The 17,452-nt window shown below is 43.8% G+C and overlaps 1 protein-coding gene and 1 long non-coding RNA gene across 2 annotated transcripts; one reads left to right on the top strand and one right to left on the bottom strand.

Annotated features, from left to right (window-relative positions):
* Positions 1-1,822: 1,822 nt before the first annotated feature.
* Positions 1,823-2,965, bottom strand: LOC104661611. The gene is made up of 2 exons (XR_747876.2): positions 2,480-2,965; positions 1,823-2,006 (listed from the first exon to the last, which is right to left on the bottom strand). It is a non-coding gene; the product is annotated as an uncharacterized LOC104661611 (long non-coding RNA).
* Positions 2,966-13,434: 10,469 nt separating this feature from the next.
* TNP1 (transition protein 1) lies at positions 13,435-14,031 on the top strand. The gene is made up of 2 exons (XM_010362311.2): positions 13,435-13,597; positions 13,797-14,031. Exons 1-2 carry the CDS (start codon positions 13,459-13,461, stop codon positions 13,823-13,825), a joined length of 168 nt encoding a protein of 55 aa, XP_010360613.1. The 5' UTR covers positions 13,435-13,458; the 3' UTR covers positions 13,826-14,031.
* The last annotated feature ends 3,421 nt before the right edge of the window (positions 14,032-17,452 follow it).

Genomic DNA, 17,452 nt, shown 5'->3' on the forward strand with positions numbered 1-17,452 from the left:
TGATTACCTCAATGCTACAACTGAGATAAATGAAATAATGATTCCACAGGCTCTAGGGCAGGGCCTGACAAACTGCTGTCTACAGGCCAAATCCAGCAAAGTTTAACTAAAACAAAGTCAGAGCCATTCACTTACTATGGCTGCTATCACCTGCAAAGAATAAAACATCTGCTATCTGGCCCTATAACTCTGTGGGTGCTCTCTCAAGTGGCCCTATCACCTCGCATAACTCACAAAAGCTGCTGTAAGGTATAACTTGGGTCATGGTTGCTTACCTCATACAAGACTTTCATCAATAAATATTGAATGCCCTAGACAGAAGATTCAAATGTTTCACATCCTATAGTTCTCCACAATTATCAATTACAAAATTTTCTTCTAAGTTTCAAGTTTGAACATGTGATAGATCTCCTGGTACTATTAGATTTATTCTGGTTTTCTCCTGGACTATATATCTTAGACTATGTATACTATACGTACATTTCTTAGAGTACATAGACATGTGAACAGGACCTGGCACATGGGCATTATTCAATAGTAAAACATGTCCTATGTAAATGTAGCGAAAATAGTGAGGGTGGTGTGGAGGACTGCGCCAGAATGACGCAGGGAAGGCTATTGACCTCTTTGCCTTTGCCTTCTCCCTGAGATTATGTCAGTGTATGCACAACATGATTACAGCCTACTACTGCCAGACAGACTTATAACCCATTACTGTAGCCAGTTACTACCAGAGGTACCTGTAACCCGTTACCATGACCTACTACCATAAGACATGCTTATATCCAATGATATAGCTATATTACTACAGCCTGCTACCACAAGAGCGACTTGTATTATTACTACATACACTACCTCAGGACACTCCGCTCTTGCGCCCAGGAACACCTGCCGTAACATCTTTAAGCAGTAAATTGCCATCTCTCCACACCCCTACACTAAGACTGAATGTGACCACCAAAGAGCAAAAGCAATCATCAAAGAAATGCAAGAAGCTCATCAACATCTAGGAAATAGGACAAAACCCTGGGACCCACCTAAGTCAGCCAAACAAGAAAAAGGCAGTTTCTGCATCTTTCATGTTCCAAAGGAAATAGAGAATTGAGTTGTGAGGCCCCAACCTTACAGATTAGCTTTGGTCTTGCTGGTAAATGGTTTTTAAAGATTGCATTTATGATTCTCGGGGGGCGGCAAGCTGTGCTTAGCAGAACTTCTGCAGTTTAGTGGTAATGGATTGGGAGTAAGAGATGATTTGGTACCTTTACATAAGTTATACAAGGTTCACATTTAATTACACAAGGGATTCTATAAAGCTATAAGAATTATTTGATCCCAAATTGCCCAAACACTACATTATATCCAGAGTATACTAACAGGAGAAGCTCGAGGATGTTGTCCTTTAAAGAGTTCCAAATGTACATATGCCTTTGTAAGCGTATGTTGTGTCTTTGCACTTCCTCACATTTATAATTCCGGGACTTCATGATGGATGACCTGGGCTTGTTTCTAGGAAAACAAGCATCTTCATTTCTGCTAACAAATGAATGAGAAGTGTGAGCTGATGGTGATCTGGTGGTTCACCTGTCTCAGCCTGCACTGGACTTGTTTAGATGGTCTATCAAACCAAATAAGCCCTTACCATATCCAGAAAGCACCTCAATTTATCCCAAACCCAAGCCCAACCACAAACATCATAGTAAATCTTTCAAACAGGAAAAAAAGGGTAAACTACATATTTCCTCCTGACTCATGTGGTTCTCCCTCTACTTATCACACCCAACGTCACTCTTCAGCTGAACAGTAACACTCAAAAACACCTTTGTCAGCGAAAGAAGAGAAATTTTATTTAGAGACACTGGGGTGGAGAGGAATAATCAATGATGATTATGGTGGTCTTGGGCCTGTACCAAAAGCCTTTCTTTGTGCTGGTTGTGGGAGAACACATGGCTCAGAAAAGCCCAGATTCAAGCAGCTTCTTCAACCAAAACATTGACATATTCTGCTGACTAAAGAGACAAATAAGAATATTAAAGATGTACACTCCAAAAACCCATGTGTTTTTCATATAGGGACCTTCCCAACTCAGTTTCCCAGAGATTCCATCAAATAACAGACCTTCAAAGAGTTTGAGTCCCACCTCAAAGAGGTAGGTCCAGGGTTTGTGTGATCTCTTTTTACTGCATGGACAAGATTAGAAGGAGGCTCTACAGCACAAAGAAGACAAGCCATGAGCACAGAAAGCCTGGCTCTCCACAGGACTTGTGGGGAAGCAGGGAGAGAGTTGGGTGGTTGTTTTTTATTGGTGGGTGGGTGTTGGTGAGGGAAGGGATTGTTAGAGAAGTACCGGGGCCAGTCTTTAGAAGGTGATAGGAGATCTTTGCTTTTGAAGAGGCATGACAGTTTGGGAGACTGGCCAAGCATGGGTGACAATTCCTCAGTCCTGAGAGTCCCCTTTATAATCAGAAAATGTCATCAATACCTTGTCTTCTCATTCCTTTTCAGAGATAATTTCCTTGCTTTTTGCGTCTGTGGGGAATATTTCAGATGACATGCTGAACACCTACATCTGCAGGCCTTCATCATCTTCTGTTCCTCAGCTCTGGTCAGCACGAGGTTTTTGTTGAAATAGCAATATCTGCCTGCTCCCACTGTTGTCCCTCTCTCCTACCCTAAATCCATTTGTCCAAAGCAGTCCACCCATCATTTCCTTTATATAGTGGCTTATGACATGGACCCTCCTGGTAAAGGGACATGATGATTGATGGTGCCTTGTCACAATGGCTGAAAGTCAACATGAGAGCTTGGTTGAGTGGTTGAGGCAGTACTGAAATGTTGGATAAAATTAAGAAAATGCCTATTAGGATTCCTTAAATCAGCTGGCTTCCTATCAGGATAGCCCATTGGAACCCCCATGAATTACAGAAACCAAGCAAAATTCTTTATGCCTTTCAAATACAAGTCTAGCATTTTTAAAGCCTTTGTCTGCTGACACATTTAGGCATATATTCCTGGTTTCATTGCCTTACTTCTAGAAAGAGCTCCTGAGGGAGGATTTGAACAATGTACACTTTTTAAATGAATGTATTGAAGTATAATTGATATACAATTAACTGCACATATTTTAAGTGTACAATTTGGTAAGTTTTGACATAGGTATACACCCATAAACCATTACTACAAATCAAGATAATAAGTACGTTCTACTGTGCTCCCTTTGTAATCTTCCCCCCAGCCCTCCCCTAAGTTCTACTCTAAGTCCCCAAAATGTAAAATTTAAAGCTCTATTCCAGTTCATTTTTTAAATCTACTACCCCTGCCCCATCCCCTAGAGCCCCACGGAAATATAGCTTCAACTTCAAGAAGCTTATATCTGGCCGGAGAAGGCATCTTCTATTGGTAGATATAAAATGTAACCAAGCGCCGGGCGCGGTGGCTCAAGCCTGTAATCCCAGCACTTTGGGAGGCCGAGACGGGCGGATCACGAGGTCAGGAGATGGAGACTATCCTGGCTAACCCGGTGAAACCCCGTCTCTACTAAAAAATACAAAAAAACTAGCCGGGCGAGGTGGTGGGCGCCTGTAGTCCCAGCTACTGGGGAGGCTGAGGCAGGAGAATGGCGTAAACTCGGGAGGCGGAGCTTGCAGTGAGCCGAGATCCGGCCAGTGCACTCCAGCCTGGGCGACCAAGCGAGACTCCGTCTCAAAAAAAAAAAAAAAAAAAAAAAAAAAAATGTAACCAAGTAAAGAAGTAACCATGGAGTATAGGGCCTTTGTTTTGAGTCTTGAAACACATATGGAAGTTTAATAGGTGAAGATGAAAAAAAATAGTACAAATCACTGAATTTCCTATGAACACCTGTACTTTTTCTACTTTTTAAATAACCCAGTTTGGTTAGAACAGAGGTTCCCTGAAGGAAATAAAGGACATGGCTAAAAAGCCAGGTTGGCGTTGGGGATGGGGATATGGAAATTGAAACACTTTAGTCAAAATGTCTACATCTTGTAGACAATAAAGAGTTTCTCAGATTGAACTGAAGAGTAACATGATTAGCCTTGCTTTATGAAGTTTCACTGGGCAGCAATTTGCATGAAAAAAGAGACTCCAGCCACCTCCACAATGATGTAGCCCAAAGGCTGATGAAGGGCTGCCACCGGGCATCATAGAAACATGGGTCTCATAAAGGGGGAAGAGCCCAACAACACACCTGAGCTTCAAGCCTAAGCAATGTAGCTCTGGGTGGTGCCAACCAGAAGGGTCAGGTTGGCGAGAGGGTCCCAAGAAATGTCGTCTCCTCTCTTCCTTAAAGGCCTGGTTTCAAACACACTTCCTGAACAAGGGCTGTAGTGATTCACCCACTTCAAGAAGGCCAACTTCATGTTGAGTTTGCAGGGGGTGAAGGGGTGGACGTGATCATCCAAGCATCCCCCAGTGTCCCTCTAATATCCCACCTCTTGCAGACACCCAAGAGGCAGAGAATGCTACAGTTCTCTTGTCATTCTTTTAACATAAGACTTAAGGTTTTAATCCTGGGTAGGGCAACAAAGGCAGAAAAGAACAGAAAGAAAGAGAAGGAGGTAGAGTTGTATTTAAACCACATATGTGATGCTGAGCTTAATGTATTCTAACTCTTCTCTGATTGTCAGATGCTCTGCAGGAATCACCTAAGGTAAGGACAGAGAAATGAGATCAGGTTCCTCAAGCGCTCTCACAGTGCCTGACTCTTAGTAGGTCCCCTAAAAGTGCTCTGACCACCTCAAGTGTCACAGCTTCCAGTTTTGCATGCCTTACTTTCAACCCCATTCTCTCAACCCCATGTCTCTATCCCATTTGTCTACAGGGCATCCTTGGGGACACTGGACCTATCTGGTAGACACTCAACCTATGCAAAACTAAAACCAATTTTTTTCTGTTCACGTCTATTTCCTGCTCCTGTATCTACTCAGCAGTCATTCACTATTCACTTAGGGCAGAAGTCTAGGATTAAAACTTTACCCCTCCATGTAAATCATGTCAGTATTTTATAACACACCCCATTCTTCTCCAACTCCATAGTTGGCTTGGGTTAAATGGCTTAATATCACTAGAGAACTTACCATATTGCAGGCACTTTCCTACAATAGATAACAAGTTAGACTTCAAGTCTTTTGTTGATAGCTGTCTTTATGGTGAACATTAAGTCAAAGATATCACCCTCTGGGTAACTGACCATCTTCCTCTGCATCCCTTCTGTGGCAGCAGTTAGAGCACATGCACTAAAATTAAGTAGATGTGGATCTAAATCCCAGCTCCGCTGTTCAGTTATTTGTGCACCCTTGAGCAATTTCCTGAAGCTCTGAGCCAGTAAGGAGGTGATCTCCAACTAGGTGTTTAGTCTCCTCATTAGTAAAATAATAGGATTGCCATTAAGCCTGAGTCCTTCTCTCTTCAACTTACTGAAGATTTTTAAGGCTGGGAGAAATATAATGATTTGCCCACATGTAGTAAGTTGAGAAACTTGGATCCAGAAAATCAGTCTGACTAAATATTGGAGGAAATCATCCCAGGTACCCTGCTCAGCCCTTCTCTTGTAGATTGGTTCACTGACCTCATATGGACTTTGTGATATCCCAGAGAGGGGAAGACCCAGTCACAGTGGCCTAGCTTCTTTGCAGCTGGGCTCCTTCTGTCTCAGAGCTGAGAATACAATCTTCAGGTAAATGACTGGAAAACCACCTTCAGGCCCCTAACATCTCCCATCACTAAGTATAAGCACTAAGTGTGTGCATTCAGCCACACTAGAATACAGAAGAGCTGCATGTACCCCAGGACTCAGCCAGTTTCCTACAGGAGCATAGAAGAAAGCACCACTAAAGGAGAGCAAGGAGAAGGAAGAGGAAGAGGGCAGCGATTGGCAAGGCTTGAGGGTTTGAGTAGGAGAAGTGAAGACAGGAGTAGTACCAGCTATGGATAAAGGATGTGTGTGAGGAGGGGAGAGGGGAGATGGTCATGGACCACCAGTAATGAAGAATGAACTTACCCACCAGTAATGAAGAGGCTAAGTTCATTCTCAGGCAAATGGCACAGCCTCAGTATGAAGCAAGTCATTTGTAAGTATTCATCAATCTCTCATTATGAATAGGAGATTTGACCAGCTCTCCTGGACTATAAAAGTGAACAAGATAGAGATTTTTTCAATTTAGTTATCTGGTATTTGCCATATGTAGTGGCTTAAGTGAGGCAGAAAAGACAGGGTGGGCTTCATAGTCATGGGACCTGTGCATCACAAACAGTCTTGTGCCCACCTACCCACACTGATCCCAGATTTATGCTCTTCTGTCACTACCTTGAAATTCTTAATAACTTTTTAGCAAGAGGCTAGCATATTCATTTTGCATTGGACTTCACAAATTATGTAGCTGGTTCTAGGGAGACATAACTTTTTTTATCTGGAGCATGTGGAGTCCTAATAAGCAACAATAAAGAAAGGACACAAGGTGGGGCAAGGCCGGCCCCAGGTTGGAGGAGAACAATAAACAATTTTTCTGAGAAATGGCTAAACACAAACAACCTGTGGGCACAATGACCTCCTTCCCCACATAGACCCAGCAGCACAACCTCATTCTGCACATAAATCCTATAAAACTCCCCTCCAGCCCCTGCCTCTTTGCAGACAGCCCCTTCTTTGCTGTGCTGCCCATTGCTTTCTTGCAACATACCTTCATACTTTGTCTAATAAATCTGCCTGTCTTTACCTATGATTGTCTTGGTAAATTCCTTTACTGCCCACAACACCAGCCCTAGCTAGTCACACCCACAAGAAAGCAGATGTCACAGGGAGTAGCAAGTAAGCTAGGCCAAACCAGAGCTAAAGAGGTAATAAAATCATAAGGGAAAATTTGGAAAATGTCAAGTTAGCCTTGTGTGCCCATCTGAAGAACTTCCTGTGGCTCTCCTGCTCTAACCAGGGACTTTTAAACCTCAGTTTTGTCTTTCCTCTATTGCAACATGAAGAAAGTGCACTTTCACTGTTGCAGTAGTCTTAGAAAACAAATATTTCTACATGGTGACATGGTCCTTACTAGAACCCCAGAACATCTCCATCTCCATGGTATGACCTACTACATTTCCTCCCCACCAAATGATAATAATAATAATAGTAATAAGGCTGCCAAGTGTCTGGAATTTCTTGATCAATAAAATCTGATTATTTCCACACTCTAAAGCATCTGGGTCTTTCTTTGGTCCTTACTAAAAACAAAAGCTTTGCTTTGAACATTTCTGTAGGCAAGTCCCATCTGCTTCCCCAGAACAAGAATGTAATGAAGAGGGAAGCGTTACTAAACCTTTGTGCTTTGGACCACAGAACTTTAGGATTAGAAAGAGCAGCAAAAGATCTACTTTTTTCTTTTTATTTAGTATAAATACAACTAAACCTACTTTTTGAGATCTCCAAATATGAGAATTCTACCCCAAAGAACAATGGGGAAACCTGACAGTGACACTGTCAAGCAAGCCTTCATTGCCAACTCTGTCTCGTAAGAGTTTCAGGACATGTGGTAAAATTATGCTTTGAATCTGCCTGTTCTTCTCCCTCAATCACCACTAAGACTAGGAAGTGGAGGCTTGGCAAGCCAAGTCAAAGAGGTAGGGCTCATTGTGATGCTCTCTTTTGGCCCAACCTTGGTCAGTAGAGTTAGTCAGATCTCTGTATCCAATGCACTCTACCAGCCTGATGGTCACAATGCTTTGAAATCACCAATTATGAAGCCATTGACCTTCTTCATGTGTGGCAACCTCAGCCTGTCTCTGTGGTCCTTTTCCCCCCTTGATGGCAACTCTTTCCCTGCTTTCAAAGGGTCAGGTGCCCTAAAACTCTGAACTGATGGCCCTTGGCAGGTGGGATGATTTTAAGAGGGCCAAGTCTCCTGTACATGGCTCTTAGCACACAAGGGGAGAAGAGAAAAGCAGACCAAATGCACAGAAAATAAAAAAGAGGCCAGAAATTATAATTGCGGTGCATCATTGCATAGTGGCAGAAGCCTGGACTGGAGATTAAGAGATCTAGGTTTGAGATCTCACTTTGCCTATGATTTGTGACTTTGTCTGTTACCCTTCATCTCAAGGTCTATTTATTATAAAATTGTTCTCTAGCAATGCTCCAACTCAAAGTTCCTTACTCCAGTTGGTGAATGGATTAAAACATATTATTCGTGACCACGTGAGGCCAAATGATTTTAATATATGTGATATTTTTGTACCATAACACCCTTTTCTAACACCCTGGGATGCAGCCCTACTTTTAACTTAACAGCTGAATGGAACTATATTTCCAGTGTGTTCGGAAAAAGGACATATTTTTTGTTACTATGTTATAGATGGGGATTAAGGGAGGCAGGTTAGTGGCTAGTGGTCAATGTGAAAACTTTATTTAGAACCCTCTGAAGCATATAATTTGAATTTTCTTTATGCACCATTATACCATGTAGTTTTATTGTTAGTGGGACTTGGAAAGACAAAAGGAACAGAAATGGTCAATTTTCAGAAGTCCGAAAATAATTAAAAGCAAATGAAAGTTTGAATGTTCTCAAAATAAGAACTTGAAAGTTGTCCAGAGGTCCTCCAAATTCATGCCCTGCCTCTAAGAAGGACTACTTTTTTTTCCAGTTCTCCCTCTTTAATATTAGGTTCCTTCACTGTGATCATAGCAGGCATGCATGAAAGAAAAGGCTAATAGAGTGGAGACTCAAGGACAGGTTTGTTTTTAAGTCGAGTAGGGAAGGCACTATGGTGCAGCAGGCAGTCCTTGGCCTGGGGTAGGCAATCTTGTCACTATCCTGGCTCTTCCACTGCCCAGGTGTGTCCCCTGAGATAAGACTCTTGGCTCCCAAAGAAGCAGGACAAGGTAGATCCTAAGAGCCTCCCATGACCATTGCTCTTGTGATAAATCTCTCACTTTAAGCACCCCAATCTCTCTCCTCCTGAAAAAAGCAGAAATTGTTTACTGAAAAACAATTTGAGAATGTAGCAGAAAGAATAGGAGAGAAGCCTGATGGAAAAACGGGAAGGAACACCACCATATCTTCAGACAGACTCCAGGCCATCCTCAGAACCAAGATGCTGCCTATACCTCCAGAACTGGATGAAAAAAAGGTGTATGGAGTTAAGATCCTTCCTCCCTTTTGCTCTGCAAACCACCCCTAGGCCTTGGTTTCTGGCCTCTTCTTATTCCCTACTGAAAACAGTGAATGTGTTCTGAGTTCAGAGAGCTCTGCCCCTTGGTGAGGCACCTCTGTCAGCCACTTTCTTCTCCTCCAACCTGTCCCCACGCCCCTTTGGCCTGTTTGAACAGCAGCAGCAGCAGCAGTAGAGAAGACAGGGTGTGCATGTGAACGGGGTAAAAGGCCCCCGCTTCCCAGCCGAGGTCAACATCTGGAGAGACTTAGATTTCAGAGAGGGATTCAGACTGAGTCATCGACATGTGTAAGGACTGTCAGCAACTTTTCCATGTTCCCTCTTCATAAGCCCCAAGTCTCAGCCTGCTGGGAAGATCCAGCCCTATGAAGGCATCCGCTGTACTCCCCGGGAAAATTAATGGAGTGAGTTTGAATTGCAGAGGTGACATGGAATCTAACTAGAGATCTGACTTCCAAAACAGTGACACCCTAAGCCTACCTTTCCTAGCCTAGGAAAGGGACCAGTGAGAGCACTGGCCTCCAAGCCCTTTCCTACACTGCAACCCTGGCTACCCGTCTGATACAGACACCATCCTGTCCATTTACCTGTCTCCAGGCAAGACATCACTGAGCCCCAAGAAAGAAAAGGCTGATAGTGTCTCTTCTCAAAAGACCAGGAATTTAGTTATCTCTCTTTCTGTGCCAACAATGATCAGAACATAGTAATTTCCTTTCATCAAGGGGAAAAAAAGCTAAGTCCCACCAGGGAAGCTAAGGTATGAAGGAAACAGGTTTATGGGGCTGTCCCTGTTAGTCCTATGCTGAGTTATTTGAAGTCACTCATATGTCCTCTCTGTGCAAAGATAGCAGGAAAAAAAATGATGAGACAGTCAGCAGACTGGATTAACAGATGGTTCTCAAGGAAAGGCCTCGTCCTGGACCTGCTAAGGGTTAGAAGTAGCTCACTGGGCTCTATCTAAATTGCTGCTAGCTTGAGCAACACTGGGGCAGAAATGGAAAGAGAAACAGAGACAGGCAGCAGTGGCCAATGCTCAGCCCTTCTCCATCCTCACTCCAGGAGGTCCGATACAGGAGCCAACCCAAACAGCCTCCACACACCCTCGCCTTGAGTGCCTGTGAATCGCCTACCCCGTCCCCCACTGGGTTTTCTGCTGCTCAAGTTTCTCAGCATGGGTGTCTGGAACCAGAACTGCTCCTCAACTCTAGGCAAAGGGGACGTTTTTGTTTGTTTCTTCATCAGTTCCCAAGTCTGGCTGTCTTCTTCCCTGTGATCTCAACTTCTCCTTGGCACAGCAGGTCTTTTGGGGGTGGGAGGGACTGAGGAGAGAAATAGTATCCAATCTTCAGGACCATCCAGAAAAATACCTCTCAAACCAAAGAGGCCAGTTCCTCTGTAAACATTATAGCCAATGGTGTCAGGCATGAGAGGTGGGCACAGAGCACCAGAGGACCTGTTGTGAGGACAATGTCTTCTCTCTTCCCTGCTTAGAAATGCCCCCACTTGTGCAAAGTCACTGTGATTGTGTTGAACTATCCTCATAATACACCAAAGCAGCTAGACTGAACAAATATTTACTGACCACCTAGTGTGGGCCATGCTAGTACCTGTGGAAAATGCAGTAGAAATAAAAGGTACAGTCCCTAACAAGAAGGAGGCTATCACCAAAGTCAGATCATTTCAGAGATCACCTAGCCCAACCTGCTTATTTATAGAACAAGGGAGCTAACGTCCAGAGAAGTCCAGTGAGGACCAGAACGAAGACACACCACCTCCTGTTGAAACCAGTCTAACACACATGGCTGGCAATGCAGGCATAAAATACGATTTCACACAATTAGGGTTTGTTGTCCAGACTTTAAAGCCAAGGTCATATGGACAATAAACTTTGAAGAAGTTTCAAAGGACAGTGAAAATTTGGTAAGTTGGGAAGTCTTCCTTAGAAATGTGGGGCAAAATGGGAAGGAACAGGATTTGGAAAAATAAAAGAAGGACTTTTTATTCACTGACCAAATGTATTTCACAAATATTTACTGAGCTTCTATTCTGTGGCAGGACTGATTAACTCCCAGGGAATATTCAGTGGTGAGCCCAATTTCTCAATTCCTGCTTTCACAGAGGTCCCTGCTTTCATGGGGGCATGTTTGTAGGAGAAACAACCAGGCTTGAGTGGACACAGAAGGTCTGGAGTACCAACAAGCAAGCCAGTAGTCTGTTTTATAGAACTGCTTCTTTGTGTGAATAAAAGTCACCAACAAATCACCAACAGAAGGTCTCCAGAGAGACCTGCCTGGAAGAGGAAAATGGAAAGTGTCACATATGGTGGCTATTCAAGGAATCTGGGTTTCAAAACACAATTTGCCATCTATAGATATCAGAAAACCAGGGAGTGGGGCTTGAACTACATTCGCTCTTCTATTCAACCAACTTTTGCTAAGGATCTCCTGCATACAAGATGCTCAGTTCTTGTATGAGGATAATGGCAGTGGAGAGAGAAGGAGGGACAAATGGAAGAAATAGCAAACAAGTTCTATAGAAATCTGAATGAGGCGGGCACAGTGGCTCACGCCTGTAATCCCAGCACTTTGGGAGGCCAAGGTGGGAGGATCACCTGAGATCGGAAGTTCAAAACTAGTCTGGCCAACATGGCGAAACACTGTCTCGACTAAAAATACAAAAATTAGCTGGGCATGGTGGCACGCCTCTGTAATCCCAGCTATTCAGGAGGCTGAGGCAGGAGAAATGCTGGAACACAGGAGGCGGATGTTGCAGTGAGCCCAGACTGTGCCACTGCACTCCAGCCTGGGCAAAAGAGCAAGACTCGGCCTCAAAAAAAAAAAAAAAAAAAAAATATTTTCAAAAGCATTTACTATGAGGTACACTGGAGGAAAAAGGAAAGGCTGGATGACTTATACACCAATAATCCTTCAATATATCTATTTGTAAGTGTCAAAGGCACTTCAAAGCCAGTATGTCATACCAAGTACATGATCATCACTCTCCCCATGTCTGGCCTTTATCCCCATGAATGGCACCAGCATCCAGATAAATGCATTATGCAGAAACAAAAGCCACACCATTGACACCATCTGTTTCACCTCCCAACTCCAATCCATTACCAAGTCTTGGTCTCTTGTCTCCTTTATATCTCAATCACCCTTCCTGGCCAGACCTAAGCCATCATCAAATCTTTCTCTCTACTGAACCACTGATGTTGACAGTAGCATCTCCCTTTACACGGCTCCTCCAGTCAATACATCACCCACTTGGCACCCTCTAATCTCACAAGCCATCCTCTTAACATTTTCAAGGGCTTCCCAATGTACTTGATCATGATTTGATCTCTCTCTCTCCAACCTCATCCTGTACCATGCAGGGAGTTTCCCTCTGTCCTTCTCCAGCCAAAATGACTCCCTAAGTACTTATTCACTGACTTATGTAGACACCGATGAATGGCTTTCTCCCTAGTGGGCTGAGAGTTCCACGAGCACAGTATCTACATGATTTTATCCTCCAATAATTTTCTACCACCTAAATGTATGGCATATGCTATGTGATCAATATCTGTGACCGAATTTTAAAAAACAATTAGGTTAATTGTTCTGAACCAGAGTCATTTTGTCCCTCACTTCCCCAGCCTCCCAAAGAAACAGGTGGCAATGTTTGGGAATATTTTGGGTTGTCATTAGTGTCCAGTGGGTAGAGGCCAGGGACGTTGCCAAACATCCTAGGATGCACAAGACAGCCCACCAGAAGTTACCCTGCCCATTGTGTCAACAGTGCCTAGACTGAGAAATCCTGACCTAGACGAAAAAGAAGGAATATTTCTATTTTGATCATATTGAATTGGGTTCTCTAGAGTCAAGTCCTTATAGAAATATACTTATTATCTCCAGATGCTGTGAGAGACTTAAACAGTGATGCATACACACACACACTCAATGACTGTTACATTTCCTACAGGCAGGAGAAGCATATTTGAATGGTCTCTTGTACTCCCCCGATGCCTGGCACAGGGCTGGGATTCAGTTGCTCAATAACACCTCTGGGAAAGCCTCACTTAACATCAAAAGGACCTCAAAACTGAGGGAAGCCCTTGAGCTGCATGTAAAGGACCACCTTATTTCACATATATGACCAAAGTGCAGCAAAGGTGAGTGACAGCACAGTAGAGCCCCACCTACCTGCTGAGCCACGCCCCTTCCCTGTCACAATGGCCAAGGCCTTAAATACCCAGACTCCTGGCCCCCAGGCCTTGCAAAGCCCCTCATTTTGGCAGAACTTACCATGTCGACCAGCCGCAAATTAAAGAGTCATGGCATGAGGAGGAGCAAGAGCCGATCTCCTCACAAGGGAGTCAAGAGAGGTGGCAGCAAAAGGAAATACCGTAAGGGCAACCTGAAAAGTAGGAAACGGGGTGATGATGGTGAGTGAGGAATGGGGAGGAGACTGCCAAACTTAGGCACACATTGCTGCCAGGCCCTCCCTCTTGGAGGCAGCCCTCACAGGACCCTGAAATCTTGGCCTGAGATTATTTCGAATAACTAAATGCAGATTTGACCAATAAGAGTATTGATGGGAATGTTCTAATTGTGTCTCTGTTGCAAACCTGTCTTTTCCCACAGCCAATCGCAATTACCGCTCCCACTTGTGAGTCCCCAGCAGGCTCTGCCCTGGTGCACTTCACACAGCACCAGGCAGCAACAAGAACAGAAGGGGGACTGCCAAGGAGAACTGATGTTAGATCAAAGCCAGAGAGGAGCCTATGGAATGTGGATCAAATGCCAGTTGTGACGAAATGAGGAATGTATATGTTGGCTGTTTCTCCCCAACATCTCAATAAAACTTTGAAAGCAGAAATGTTTCCTTTGATCCTTTGGAAAGACTTGATTCCTGAGCTAGGTGGGTTTGGGGAAGAATTGACTAGTGTGAAACCATTAAATGTGACTTGGAAAATATCAAAAGTAATTTGTCCTCCAATTCCCTCCCATGGTGGTCCTACTCTGGCCACACACTATCGCCATATTTGTCTTTGTCCTAGTGTGCTGTCTCCCTCCCCGACATGGAAAGGGAGAAGAGATAAAAAGGGAGAAATGCATTCATTAGCATAAACCAAAGGATTCAAGCTGTTTTTGTTAGAGCTTAAACCAAAGGATGCAAGCTGTTTTTGTCAGAACTTACAGCACAGAGGTGTTGAAAGCTACACTAAATCTAAAGACTTGGCCCGGAGATAGAGATCATTTGGAGGAGCTTTTAGAAGCTCTTAATTCATTGATCATATGGGCAGGATTAGCAGGCTAAGAGATGGGAACACCTTCTGGACAGAGACCAACATGCTATTTGTAAAGGATCCTATTAGTAACAGTGGAAGTGATGAGATAGGTTATTTTGGTAGCTATGTTGGGCTTGAGGTGGGCAAGACTGAAGAGTGGGATATTGCCTCATAGCATGACTCTGTCATAAGCCTTAGTCCAGTGTGCCTGGAAGTAGGAATTGTCTCAATCTGAGTAGGCCTTATTAATCATTTGACAGAGAACTGACTTTAGGGATAGAGCTGGTTCTGCTCATTTAGGAAATTCCTAAGCCCTCACTTTACCTTGTCCCTGAGTTGTAACACAATTTATGTCTCTGGTCAAGGATATGACATTCACCCACTCAGAGGTGGATTGTATTTTTCTTAAGTGTTTCCTGTTGCCTCAGAGGTAGCTCCAGGGTAGAAATGAGACTCATATTTAAACTCAAGAACCAGCCACCCACATGGTTTCTGGGGAAGTAACCAGGAAAGGGTATAAGCAGGAAGGAATGAGGGGGCATGAGGTTAGTTAGACACGAAGTTTCCAGCAGTCAGGGGTGTGAGACACTATTAAGTCTGAGCCTCATGCAAATGTGTGGGTACCAGGATGGTGGGATGAAAAGACTATTAAGGGGTGGCAAGGAGTGTTCCTGTGGGTGAGAATCTAGAAATGCAATAAAAAAAATGTTCATTTTTTAGATAAGTCATTTCACTCATTGGGGTAAAATATTTCAAGTCCTCACTCTTCCATAACCCTAAAAATGCACATGCTGATTCAGTGCTGTTTTCAAGTTCATGTGAAAAACATCTCTCCTGACCATCGGGCACACAGATACTTCAAAGTTTCCCATTATCAGTTTCCCTTTTTGTCGAATAGGGATAGGGAAAATGCTTCATAGCCCTGATCCTCCATGGTTATGTCTCTTTTAACTCCTAAATGTAAACTCAGATTAGTCTCAAATAATCCTGTGTGTGTCCATAGTGTCACTGAATGAAGCTCTAACTTCTTAGAAGTTTGCACATTTCTGATCTGGATTCCCTCCTTCGGAAGCTCTGAAAGAACTCATCAGCTATGGCTCTCACCCAGCTCTCATGCCCCCTGGGACTTCCTCTGCCTCTGTATAAAATATAAACGCTCCTTGCAACATATGAAATCTATAAAATAAATCCAAAAAGTTTAATTATTTTAATGTGCTTTTGCTGCTCTTGCTGTAAATTCTTTTAAACTTAGCCTCATAGGTTGGGTTCTCAGGGAGCAGAGATGGAGTTTGAATGCAAGATGTTTATTAGAGGTCAGTACTTGAAGAGGGAGACTGCAGGGTTGTACAGAAGAAGGAGCCGAACAAACCATCAGGCAGTATAGCCAGGCCTTTATACCCCACCCGGCTGGGCTGTGCCTGTAAGAAATGGCATTTCCCTGCTGAAGCAGACTCAGAAGGGAGCATCAGCTGGAGGTTGCCCGGTGGAACGCACACCTGCAATCTGGGCAGCTCACCTCGGTGTCTATTACAATTGCTCTCTGGATCATCTGCATCTTTTCGCAGCCTCTGGTCCCCATCTTCCCCTTCTGCCTCTTCACAGCTTGCTGCCTTGCCACTTCCTGCTATGACTGTGTGTCGTGAGTCTTCAAATGCTCTTGTGCATAGCTCACTTCTTGTGGATTGCCAGTTTGCACAAAGATGACCTCTCCCATAGGACAAAGTCAACAGTCAGGAACAAACTAGAATACCATGATGCTGAGTGTGCAATATTTACCTCCCTCAGGAAACTTGTTATGATTAGGGAGCCACAGATCCCTGCAGACGGTCCAAATGAAGACTTTGTCAAAGGGATTATTTACAGAGGAGAGACACCTAGAGCCTAGCAATGGGGTCTTCAGACCCTTAGGACTGAGAAGGAAAAAGGGCAAAATAGCACGACAGGAGCCCATTGACAGCCAAAACTGTGTGTGGGGAGGAATGGTTGTGAATGGACCTCCTGCTAAAATTTGTACTAGGAGGATCACAGCTGTTGTCAGGCTCAGACACAGGGAAGAAACATTCCGACATTTATCTAATCTCCTGCTGCTGCTCTCATTGGCAAAATTCAGAAGTCAGCAGACAAGAGACCCCAGGTGACACAGAGCATAAGGGCCAGCCCCCTGGGGCATCAAAGAGCTGAGAATATTGGATGAAATCTCCAAAAATCCAACAGCGATAGCTAACACAACTTTGCAGACAAAATCTCTTCTTTCCTTGGACTCCTTAGAAGTTTGCCATTTTATCAACCTGCTTAACTCCTCCCTTATGTTGTCATGGACCAAAGTCCCTTCAGAAGCGAATTGTAGAGAGACAGAGTGAGGAGAGAGACTCAGAGCAGTTACACAGAGCTCCTGAACCCTCACCTTAAAAAGCTTGTTTTCATGTTATTTGCATGACGGTATTATCCCCAAGCCAATACAATGCAATGTTCTAATACAGTGTTATATCTTCACAATACTCTAAACACCGAAACAATCTAATTAATCATTAGGACAGGCATGTGGTGAACAGCCCAAGACTAGCCAGAGCAGACAGATCCTCGCCTGATGACTTCAGCCTCTGCCCTCTTAGGTTGTGAAGGAATGGTAGCCGCCCGGAAAACTCTGCTTTGCACTAGGAACATTTTCCAGACCCACATATTGGAAATTTTTCAACACTGGCATTGACTTAGTCTCTGTACCCCAGGAATATTCATTCTGTCCCTCTGTTTACAGTTCATGTAGGCCCAGCACCTACAAGGTTCGTGTATGGGTTTTTGACCATGGGGACGCTCTTTCAGAAAACCCAAAGGCCTCACCCCCTGTGTGCTTTTTCTCCATTTCCCTAACCAAGGAGGACTTTGTTTCCCTCCCCAGTTTTCTCCAGAACGCTATGTTCTAAAGTCATCACTTGTTTGAACTTTTGGAAAAGTGAAAAATCAAAAAAAAAAAAAGAAGAAGAAGGAGGATCTTGGCCACAAGCCCTTTTG

Source organism: Rhinopithecus roxellana, chromosome 14, assembly GCF_007565055.1.
Source record: "Rhinopithecus roxellana isolate Shanxi Qingling chromosome 14, ASM756505v1, whole genome shotgun sequence".
Taxonomy (NCBI): domain Eukaryota; kingdom Metazoa; phylum Chordata; class Mammalia; order Primates; family Cercopithecidae; genus Rhinopithecus; species Rhinopithecus roxellana.

Excerpts from the sequence above, each read along its gene's own strand:
- TNP1 (XM_010362311.2), top strand. The coding sequence starts at position 13,459 with ATGTCGACCAGCCGCAAATTAAAGAGTCATGGCATGAGGAGGAGCAAG. Across the intron at positions 13,598-13,796 it reads TAGGAAACGGGGTGATGATG|CCAATCGCAATTACCGCTCC; the intron begins GTGAGTGAGGAA and ends CTTTTCCCACAG.